This window comes from Littorina saxatilis, linkage group LG2 (genome assembly GCF_037325665.1).
Source record: "Littorina saxatilis isolate snail1 linkage group LG2, US_GU_Lsax_2.0, whole genome shotgun sequence".
Lineage (NCBI taxonomy): Eukaryota > Metazoa > Mollusca > Gastropoda > Littorinimorpha > Littorinidae > Littorina > Littorina saxatilis.
Window position 1 is genome coordinate 92415225 of NC_090246.1, and position 12055 is coordinate 92427279.

A 12055-nucleotide genomic window follows, 5' to 3' on the forward strand; every position below is an offset into this window, starting at 1 on the left:
AATTTAGTCGTCAGTTTGTGATTTCAATACGACTCGCTGTAAGCTTATCTGCAATAGTACGCTATTGTGTACCTCTGAATCTAAAACGCAACAAACGGCTGCGAGTCACACGAACTAGAGCGGTGGCGGTTGACCGTTCAGAGGAACTGGCGCTATGCAGAACCGTCGTCTGCTACGAGAAAGACGTTTTGCGTGACAGTTTTGCGGGCTTTTCTTTTTTTAAACTTTCAAAACTTCAAATTGTACTGCTCTTGTCTTGATGAAAAAAGAAATTTTTTTATGATTTAAGAATGTTTGTGTAACAAGCTGTCAATTAATATTTAGATTTTAAAAGTTAGGTCCAGCGCCTGATTGTCCGTTCGGATAGTCCACGAAAATAAATTCTTTGAAAATATCTCTCTCGACAGAAAGCAGCCAGGATGTTCCCGTTCGGTGAGCGTTTAAATGGAAGTATGCTTGTACTGTATGTAGAGGCTCGGGGAGGTCAGTGATGGTTTACGGGAGGCTTACTGTGCCTTTAAAAAGCAGCGAGGCTTATAGGAAAAAATTGTCTGTCCCTACTACTACTACTTGAACAGTGCCTGAAAAAAACACCTAGTTCATTGAAGAATGAAGTATGATGGGCAGGCAACTGCTACTGGCCCTCACTCACACACACACGCAGACACCCATGCTCACGCACCAATGCGCACACATTCTCACATAAACACAAATCTGTTTGTACATTTTGGTTATTTTTACAGCCTAACTTTATTTGAACATCATAACACAAGGTTTAAATTAAATTTAAAACTCTAAGTGGCTCACAAATTACAATCATGAGCCTACAAGAAAACACTAACACATCATATTCAATCAAACTGAAGTGGACGGACACCAGTATCACAGTTTATCATCATGCAAGCATAGCCATTGTGTTATACCAGATACAAATTGGTAACAGCTTGATGTTTCCCCCTTTGCTATTAACAAATATCTATGCATAGATGCATTTTTAAATAACATTGAGAAACAAATAAACAAACATCAAACACCTGCCTACAAACACAAAAACCAACTGTATTCACTAGCTGGCAAACATTTTTTTCTGTATTTGTGTGTGTGTGTGTGTGTAGATATTTTCTTTTTATGATCACATCTTTTATCACTAACTGTATATCTATCAACATTTCTCCCACAAGAGCAGAATGTGTATCCATCACCACATGCAGTAGACACTGACATCAACACACTGACACAGTGACCTGGTTGAGAACCTTATACCACCCATTATCAAAAAGAGAAGGAAAAACCCCAACCAAACACCCAATGAAATAAGTACATGGTATGACATACTTTCTCAGCCTGACATACTTTTAGCCTCTGGGCTTGTCAACACTGTTTTCACCCCCTCCCCCCCCCCCCCCCCCCCTTTTTTTTTAAACACTCTCACAAGCATGAAAATCACTCTCTTACTTTCTTTCCAAAACCTCTTTCACCACCACTACAAATGCAACATCATCTTAACTCGAGATGCAGCAAATGTTTCAGTCGAACAAAGATGAAAATGTAGAGCACAAAAAAAGTCAAAGACATTATCCACTTTTGGAAATGTACCTGGAATGTAATGAGATTACGCAATACATTTTACGGTGGTGAGAAACAGATCAGAAATCACTGTCATCAGCATCTTGCTGTGCTGGCTGCGGTCTTCCCCTCTGGCCAGGTAATATACCAGCACCTTCGCTATCATCTTCATCATCATCATCGTCATCGTCGTCATCCAAGTCGATCTCAGAATCACCATCATCAGATTCGCTGTCCTGTGACAGAGAAAAAAAGAGTTTCATTGACAAAAAGAGCAATACTTGCAAAGCATTCTTTACTCCTCTCCTGACTGTTGTTAACTTACTTACTGCCCAATATGACGGTTGGCATGTAGGGCAGCAACTGTTGTTAACAGCTGTTGTCAAATTTCTAAAAACAAAAGAACTGTTTGTTTAATATAATGCCGGTACATTGTACTCACAAAATGATACATGTAACATCATCCTTATGTACAGACTAGGACAAGAAAGCTATCAAATACAAGTCAAGTTCTCCCAAACAGATACCTACTACAAACAAGACATCGCCGAAACATGAACATCTACTGATAATGATGTACCAACACCCATGCACATCCAATCAAAGCATCCGACAATAGTATGCAGTAGAACCCCCTTTTTAAAAATCCTTAACTTAAATTGAAAGACTTGTCCCCTTTTAGACCCTGATTTCTTAGATGCTCTGTTAATAATGTCTTTAGCTTTCCCTCTATTTTAAGACATGATTTTCTAAGTTCTGCTGGTCTTATAAAAGGGGGTTCCACTGTACTATAACCAGGACACAGCAAGGACACACACACACACACACACACACACACACACACACACACATTCAAATCCACCACCAGAACACAGCTAGTACACACACACACACACACACACACACACTCACACACACACTCACACGCACACACACACACTCTTTGTGACAAAAAATGGAATGTTTTCTAAAGTAACCATACACATAGGTATCAAAAGCCAGCACTGCAACATTACAGCAGCATATACATACATGGGATTAAGAACTTGTGATATCGGTTACATCCCTGTCATGTACCGCTTTTCCTCCTAAATGTACACCAAGCACACAACACTCTACTGGAACGAATTTCAAAAAGTTTACATTGAATGATGAAAAAAGGAAAAGAAAAAAAACATAAAAATTCGAAAATAACATTAAAACAACGAGAATTTTAAAAATAACAGGGAAAACAATGATGACAAACCAAATACAAAAAGCAGGGAAACACAACCTGCCCAAACATTTTTCAGTGAAGACAGCTCTCTCATACTCATAGTGATATCGCCACAAGTGAGTTACAAAATCTGCGTCTCTACAGTTTGTTGAATCGATATATACATTTATGAGAAAATGGAGTTTGCAGCCAAACAGTATCTTTCATGGCCCAAAGCAAGCTGCGCAAGAAGTGTTACAATCAAAGCAGAAGCAAATTATTCCACCTTCTTTCCCTACCGGTAATCACAGGTTTTTGGTAAAGCCATGTGCATTAAATTCTGAACAGCAAAAAATGACTGATATGCCATGAACAGTTGAAAAGCTGTTGCATCTTTGTAAAAAAGCGTCCATGTTTTTTGTTTTTCTTAACAAACGAATGAAAAACGACGGTTGGGCGAACCCAAAAATCCGCTCTTCCAAAGTTAGTATCGAACAATTCAGTCCAAACCCTGACGACCGAGCATAACTTGACAAAAAAGCAAGCAAAAATATTCATACTGAACAAATACACATGACAAAACACCATTCCTCAAAAACGCTCTCACTACCTTCGGAAGAACAGGGGGAACAATCTTGGAGGGCTAAAACAGATGACAATGCACACTAGGGTAATGCACGATAAGCACCCAACTCTTAGCAAGAGAAAAGCATGTGCATGTAACAGAAATAACACACCAAGGAATGATGATTGTGTGGAATAGCCAAGATGAACAAACAGGGAAGATAAACATGAACTTTCTTTAATGAAAACATGAGCTTTTTTTCTTCTTCTTAGAACACCAACTTGGCTACACATATGAAATCTTCAAACTTGTTGTTGCAAGAAAGTGATTTAAAGTCCAGATGAGTTTTTTTGTGGCAAGCAACTTATGAAACTGCTTGAATATTTATATTATTTATATTATATATAATATAGTGATTTTAAAAGCATGCTTGGAACAAGGGAGGTAATCGATACACTGTCTTGCAGCAGTAAATCAATGAACAGCATCATGTACAGTGCCACTAGTCATTTTTGACAACACTCGAAAACAAGCAATCAAATACTCATTATTTCAGACAAAAAGGCTTGTATTCTTAACAGCAACATATAGTGTATTATCAGGAAGTAAAAACAAAAAGCAAAGAAGAAAAACATTTGATCGGGAAACTTAACCCTTAATCTTTGTCCTACCCAAGATAATCTTTATTTTGTAAGCCTTATAAATTTGATGCAAAAAAGCTACAGCACTCTACAATACAAAAAAGGCTGGCAAAAAGTGTCAGCAACAGATTGTTTCTGAATCAGTCTGCAAATGCTTGTCTAGGAAACTAAGCAACAATCAAACACACACATGAGCATAATATGAGCAAAGGTTTTGATTCTCTGAAATAATTTAGAAGCCACTTAAAATCTGAGAATACAACCTCTAAAAATGCCTGATTCCCAAGTTCCAGATCCTGTAAAGTACCATTCAACAGTGAGGGTCTAACAATGTGGTGAGCACACTTTGCAATTGATTTTAAATTAAATATCATCACATTTCTAAGGTTAGGTTCACACTTTGTGCACTGAGTATGGATTATTGATGTCCATTACACATTACACAAAACTGAACATTGGCTTGTTTTTCTCTATATATATTTTCCTCCTTCTGTACATCAGTCTTTTGTTCTTTCCTTCCTTCTTAATTTTGTTTCAACCTGTCTCTGCCCTCAAAATAATAGGCATGGAATAGTCTACAAACTATCACCTCTTAACCAAACAAACGTGCATATTTCCTTTCATTATGAAAATAATAGTGCTCCTATATCTTCAATGAATGTATGAAACAATGGTTAACTGAATCCGTTCACTGTTCTTTTTCTGTAATCAAACCGAAAATTCTTTACATGAATTTCAACTTGGATGAGAAAAGAACATGACGCCATTAAATCTAAAAGCACCAACAGAAACTTGCAACAACAGTCAGTTGGGTTTCTTATTGTTGAAAATAAGACAACAGACTGATATCTTACCTCGCTGATGTCAGGATTCATGCTGCCCGCTATCCTAGCCTGGCCTCTCTGACCAGCCGCTGAAAAACAAAACATTAAATTGTTTAAATTACTTACTTAGTTTTCAATTTTCAAAATGCAGAACGACTGTAATTCATGATTTCTTTATTTGAACCATATGTGCCTAGGTTTAATTTCGTTATAAAAATACAGTCCTCTTTTATCATCACACACCAGAAATTCTTGCTAAAAGGAAAAAGTTGTCACGAATACACTGGAAAGTAAAAGGTGTTTTGGTTTCACAGTAAACCTTTTCCAAAAGTTAGGAAAGGATTTGTTTAGTATGTTTTTTTCACAATTAATAACATTGCAGTTGTCAGTTGCCTAATCAGATTGCAACTTTAAGGTTGGCAATCTTGTCTCACGACAAAGCCTCACCTTCGGGTCTCATCCTGTTGTGCGCTGGCCTCGGCTGTTTTACCTGCAAGTCGTCTTCATCAGAGTCGTTATCATCCCCACCAGCATCTGGCCCTGCAAGGGAAAGTGAAATTTTCATTTCAACACCCATAACAAGTGTGCAAGTCTGTGCTGCATTCCAAGGAAGTGCTGCACGCAAACGACTGTAACTGAACAGCCTGGTTTTGTTAACTACAGTAACCCCAGCCTCTTGTGTTCATGTCGATATGCAGGCACCGACATACGAATACAAGCCTGTAAACACAAGCGCACTCAAACATATGCCCACTTACACCCTCACAAAGGCAACGTACCTTCTACGTAAATCCTCTTTCCGCTCATTTGAACGCAAGCACACACACATGCAAACCCTTAAAAGGGCAACATACCCTTTTCCAAATTCCTCTTGCTATTTCTTCTCATACTCCCAACACAAATTATTCCTGATCTTCTTACCAAATATTTTTTCATCTTCATCTTCATCCTCGTCATCAGCGATCTTGTGCTGCTTGGATTCCTCTTGACGTATCTTTTCGGCCATCACCTTCAAGGCCTCTTCTGTCTCCTGCAGACATCACAACAAGGATAATTTAGTTATGCAAGATGCATCCAGACCTGTTTACCCTAAACCCGAGGCAAGAGTACTTTCCCAAAAAGTTGAGTGTATTTTTCAAAAAGTTGGTGTACTTTGCAAGCAAAGCCATATGGGCTAGGGAAAATGTACGCGTGGGTGCAAACCTGTTTGTGTAAGAATAGCATGTCTTGTGAACACCTTCAGAATTTAACTCCTTCCAATACAACAGGAATAAAAACAATTTTATTTACCTGTCAGTTTATAGCATTATAACCAGTGTCTTCCAAACAGATTGATAATGAAAAGATGAAGTTCGTGAAATAACATCTGCGGTTGACAGTGGCAAGTTCATTTTTACAGGGACCTATATTTAGATCTATGATTTTTACAATCATCTCAGAAAACATTGCTTCAGCGCGGACTACAGCCTTTTCTTCTGGCAGGATTTGCTTTGCGGGAATGAACTTCATAATTCCTTGGCAGCTTTCAGCGAATTTCTTTGCAGCAACCTTGTCCAGGTGAGTTTTGGAACTGCAGTGTCGTTCATGTCATATTTCCCAGCATGGGCAACGGAGAAATCTGATTCACAATACTTGCAGTGTGCATGACTTTTTCCCATTGTAGACTCCACAATTCCTGACTCTTTCTTATATTTCCATTTATATTTCTCCAAGAAAATCTGCTGCTTCTGCTGTTTAGACTTGGTACAGTCATCCGAAACTGGCACATTTTTCCCCTTCATTTTGCCACGATTGTCCAGACGATCGCACGTGCCAACAACTGAACAAGGTTTCCACAGCTGAAGACTCGCTGTCATGTTTATCTCCCTTCGACCGAAACCGGTATCAGTTGTACCATTCCGTAATCAGCACACCAACACCGGAAAACGTATTCAAGACTTTTTCTTATGCGTATTTTGTGCGTGTGTCGCGTATTTGCGTACCGATAATAATTTGGCGTACAAAATACGCCCAAATCGTACTGGTAAACAGGTCTGTGCATCACACATCTTTAAGTTGCAATCAATGAACGCACACAAATAAATTAATCTTATCAGACCTCTTTGAGTACAATAATGAAAAGGACATGAAAATTCCCTTTGAATTTGAAAGCTCTTTGTCTGTCAATCCTATTTTTGCTTTCAGAACTCATTCACTATCATCAAAAAACTATGATGATATTGACTTCCGTTTTTTTTCTGTCGTTCATGATGACACAAATGAATTACCTCCAAACGGTCTTGTTCCACACGATTGTGATCATCAAGCTGCTGCTCCAAGAAAGCCAAGTTTCGGAAGCGCTCCATGTAGGCATCGTAGAGTTTCTGCAGATCCTCCTCCAGTTTCTCGTACTCATCCATGTAGGCTGGCCTGAAGGACGGTTGAGTAAAAACAAAATGTAAAACAACGGCAGAGATAAACGACTCAACTACAGTGGAACCCCCCTTCAACGACCTCCAAAAAGCTGAGAAAATCAGGTCTGAAAAAAGAGGGAGTCTCAAAATGGGGGTAAATTTACAGAGGATATGAATAGAAAATTCGCAAAATTAAGGGCTTAAAATGGAGCAAGTCTTAAATTGGGGGGTCTTAAAAGGGGGGGTTCCACTGTACTAGAACACATAACACAACATCAACAGTCACACATCAATGAAACCGAAGAAAAAATTATGAACTTAGGTGTGGGTGTGTGTGGTATTATCAGAACACTATCTAAAAATGTTTTCTTGGTTAACAGTATGTGACAGTTGTTACTTTTCTCTGATTCATATCAGCATTTTCTTTTAGCACACTGCTTACCAGAAAACTTATCAGTCAAATCGCCAGAGTTCCAGCTTAGGGCACAGCCACATGCAGACACAATTAGGTTAAACTTAAAGCAAAGATGAAGAAAAAGCCATCAAGGGCTTCTGTACCTGACACTCTGCAAGGTCTGCAAGCGTTTGTTGTTACGCTCCAGCTCAGTCTTGCGTTTCTCAATCTTGGTCTCCAGGTTGGCTTCATCTGACGCAACGTTGTCCAGCATGCTTATCGTCTTCTGGATCTCTTGCTGGCAAACACACACACATAGAAAACTTCATTGCATCAACTCTTTGGCTCCCTCCTTTTTGACCCGATTTTCTCAGACTATCTGTTTATACCGTTTGTAAATTTACCCCCATTTTGAAACTCCCTCCTTTATAAGACCTGATTTTCTCACATCTTTGGAGGTCCGATTAGAGGGTTTCCACTGTACTTCAGAAAACGAACTGAACTGAGAAGCAGAAAAGACTAGCATCAGTCTGGAGGGAGTCACAGTCCTAGTCTTCAGCATAAAACATTTGATAAGAGATGCACTAGGAAAGACAACTCGTCTACATGTATTTCACATCAACCAGTTTCTGGAGAAGTCAAAAAAGATATCACATATAACAATACAGCAAAATCCTCACGTCCCCTTCCACTCTGAGCCAGTAACATTGAATTGAACGGTGAATTTTCATTTCTACTTGTGATAACAAAGGACAAAACACATGTTTGGGGTTTTGAATAAAATTTACATTTTCCAACTCGAACTTTCATTTCAGGAAAACAAAACCAGCATAACGTGATAATCCATTGGTGAACAATGATTAAACAGAAAGTATGTCGGCAAACAGTTACCTGTACAGCCTGTATTGATGCCTGCAACCCTGTTTCCACCTCGTTCAGCTCCAATGACCTGGCCACAACCACTGTTCGCATTTCCTGAAACACAAATACAGCATATCGGTTAATAGTATTTTGACATTTCATAACAAAATCCCAAGGAAAGTAGTGCGTTAAAAAGAATTATTTGGAGCTATATCAAGATACACTCACACACACACTTTCTCACAGAGACTAGCTAGCAGACACACATATTCTGGATCTGGTATAGGTACGTTGCAGGAGCCAGTGTTGGCTATCGTCGCAACGGAAACTGGGAGATTATTAGTGAAACACATGAAAAAAAGAGAAACAAAAAGAGAGATAATTGTGTATCTGTCATACCCTCAAATCCACTTCTTTGCCAAGCATGTCGTAGAGCCGAGCCCCTTTCACTGTAATTTCTGATGCCAGACGACGAGCATCTTTCAGATCATTGATCTGCAAAAGAGTCATCAAGAAAAAAACATTTCAGCAACCACCTAAACAATTTAAGTTCTGTCCACAGACTACAAAATCAAATAAATAAAACATGCAATTAAAACTGCTGGTGACAATACATGTACCAAATTTATAACAACATCTGATCACCCGTACTTGGTATAAATCATAGTATCATAAAACAAATCAGCTACCAGGGATTGCCAAATCTAAAAAATGTAACTCGCCAGGCACATACCACACCAACAAACTTTGAAACAGTGTTAGTATGAATGACTGTCAGATATACATTTATACACACACAAAAAGCGTACAGACGATCGACAACTGGACCTAACTCAGCTGGCGTCTTGTTTTGCTTTATTTGGGGTTGTTGTTGACGCAAGTTAAAATCAGCAATCTATTTTTTCTCGCGACTGAATATTTTCCAACTTGAGCAATGTTGTTCCAAACCAAAATGCATAATTGTTCTCTTCATATGTTCTGAAGTCCTGAGTTAGTCCATCTCACATATGAAATGCTCTGCCAGCACCAAAGTAATGACAAATTCCATAACATTTAAGAATCACGAATTACTCACCCTTGAGGAAACATCAAATGAAATTTCTGATGAGTTGTCTACATTTTCAAGCTCTTCTGCAACATCGGGTTTTGTGGCACCATACAACAGTGTTGTGACCTTCAGCATTTCCTTGACAGCATAACCGTCGGCTCCATACAGTCGTTTTGTGTTCATCTTGATGTGAGCTTTTGTGGCCTGTTTATAACAAAAAAGTAGAATCATTAGAATTAAGATACTTAGCGACAATTGAAATCTTACACTGGAAGTCGAAGTCAGACACAGAATCATTTTCCTGACCATTTGAATAATACAGTCGAGATCATTAACACGAAAAACGATAAGCCGAAAAAAAAATTACGCGAAACGTGTTGTCAGTCCCAATCATTCCCTTCATAAACCCTACTAAAAAAACATCATAACGCGAAATAAAACGATCTGAGACTCACGCAAAAAAACGTTTACACGAAGCCGATTCTCGGTCTCTTGCACCACCAAACAACTTGTAGCTTCCAAAGCAAGAAGTGTTCACGTGTTTGCACGGCCCATTGAAAGAAAGAATGAAATGGTTGACGTAAACTTAGACTTTATCACGAAGTCGGTACAGCTCTCTTGTGATGTTTGCTTCTTGCGCGTGCATATTCTTCCCGATAATTCCATAATCTCTCACTTTGGAAATTGGACCAGATGGCACACAAATGTCACGGTGTATCAAGATTCTGAAGCCACTTCCGAAAACACTCTACGGCTTACGCGCGTTTGTTCAGCACCGATCAACTTTGTTGAAGCGTTTATATTTAAAACGGGTATCTTCTATGCTTTAATCATTTCATCACTTCATTGGCCCGTCAAAACACGGAAAAAAGCGGCTTCCTTTGGAAATAGAGCCTTTTATTCGCTGTCAGAGAAATGAAGCGACCCGAAAGTCAGACTCCTGCGAAGTTAACAACAAGAAGACGCGGGCTGTATTCTTACACAAAAGAGTACTTCCGTTCAAACCGAAAGCTGAAACCGAATCGCGTCAGCAGTTCAAATGAGTTTCGCGAACATCGCTGCAAGTAAACCGATTTGATAGTTTGATCATTTTCGTTATCGCGAAAAAACATTAACTCGAAAAATAATATTGCGTGTAAAGCGATCTCGACTGTACCTCCAAGTGTGGCATTACAATGTGAGTCCCTTTCTCTGCCCATAAAATACATAAGAAACGAATTCCTCTCTCTCACACACACAGTGACACACACAGACTGACCATAAATTCAGCAACTGATTTGATGAAGATTACTCTGTCTTGCTCTGTGTCTATGTCTGGATGAACTTCTGCATTTGGGTCATATCTGTAAAACAAAGGAGAAAAAGACATACATATCAAGACAAAATCTAGTTAAACCATAAAAAGCACTGATGCAAAATAAATTTGATGCAAAATTAAAAACGCACTGGCTATACGCACTCAGAGTGTACACAAGATTCGACCTCTGTATACCCCCAGTGTTAATTTCCGGTGGCGAAACGAATTTGCCATTTGACGCCACTTTGCGATAGAAACGCAGAGATTATACGATTGCAAAAAAACCGAAAACAATCTGAAGCTGCACGGCCTTTGCTGTAACGTTGATTAGGCCACAAAAAAAATAGGTGTGGTTACGGTAACATAGCCAAAAAAAATAGGGTAGGAAGGTAGGCAATCACTTTTTTTTCTAATGTGTACAAATTAAACCTACTTGACAGGGAAATAAGTGTGCGACTCGGGCGCTTTAGCTTTCATTGCGTTTTCTGCACTCGTTTTTGTTTTTGTTTTTGTTTTTGTTGACAAATGTAATAAAAAGTTATAGGGTCGGCCCCTAAAAATAGGGTAGGTCGGGTTACCGTAACCACACCTATTTTTTTTTTAGGCCTTACATTCTCGGAGTGTGCATAAAAGACTAGACAATCGCATCAACACTCGGAGTATCATACGACGCCATCTTGCGAAGGAACGCAGTGCACTTTTGATTCATAGTATCAAAGTACGCTAGGGACAAACACACACACAAAACAGATGCTACACGGCAGTTTATAGTAAGAGTTTCGAACATACTTGGAGTGTGTATCGACCTACTCATTGGCTACTTCCTAACGACTTGTAAGGGGCATTTCATTGGCTTAGAGTTGTAACAGAGCTATTCATTGCCGGAGTGTATACAGACCTATCAATCATGTATACACTCAGAGTGCATATAACTTTTTCCAATTAAAAAATGGAAATTCAATCATAAGGCCTAAATTTGTGTGTGTGTGTGTAACTTAGAGTGAATAACAAAATCTTCAGTATCATTTACATTTCATGTTCACTGCAATAAAAACCCATGTCCAGGCATGTATGATTGTATCTGCTGTATTAAAATAAACAGAGAAAAGAAACTAGGCTATACATTACGAAATGATTCTTGTCTCTCCTAAAAAACATCTCAATCATCCTTCTCTTCCCTCGTCTGTCGATCTCAATGGTTCTTCTATTGCTCTTTCTCCTGCTGTCCGCAACCTAGGTGTCACTCTTGACCAGTCCCTGTCCTTCCATCA

General features: G+C 38.9%; 1 protein-coding gene across 3 annotated transcripts in view; it reads right to left on the reverse strand.

The window, feature by feature from the left end:
* Nucleotides 1-717: 717 nt before the first annotated feature.
* The window catches only part of LOC138960159 (clusterin-associated protein 1-like), a 12845-nt gene continuing 1507 nt past the window's right edge, over nt 718-12055 (reverse strand). The window contains exons 3-13 of one of the 3 annotated variants that reach the window (XM_070331919.1): nt 10746-10830; nt 9515-9691; nt 8839-8934; nt 8470-8553; nt 7743-7876; nt 7059-7200; nt 5713-5821; nt 5239-5331; nt 4822-4880; nt 3372-3404; nt 718-1802 (exon numbers count right to left, since the gene is read on the reverse strand). In XM_070331919.1, the coding sequence (XP_070188020.1) occupies nt 1647-1802; nt 3372-3404; nt 4822-4880; nt 5239-5331; nt 5713-5821; nt 7059-7200; nt 7743-7876; nt 8470-8553; nt 8839-8934; nt 9515-9691; nt 10746-10830 (1168 nt within the window). In that variant the 3' untranslated portion in view covers nt 718-1646. Of the gene's footprint in view, nt 1803-3371; nt 3405-4230; nt 4264-4821; nt 4881-5238; nt 5332-5712; nt 5822-7058; nt 7201-7742; nt 7877-8469; nt 8554-8838; nt 8935-9514; nt 9692-10745; nt 10831-12055 lie in introns of all 3 variants that reach the window. The other 2 variants (XM_070331918.1, XM_070331920.1) reach the window with 2 other exon arrangements.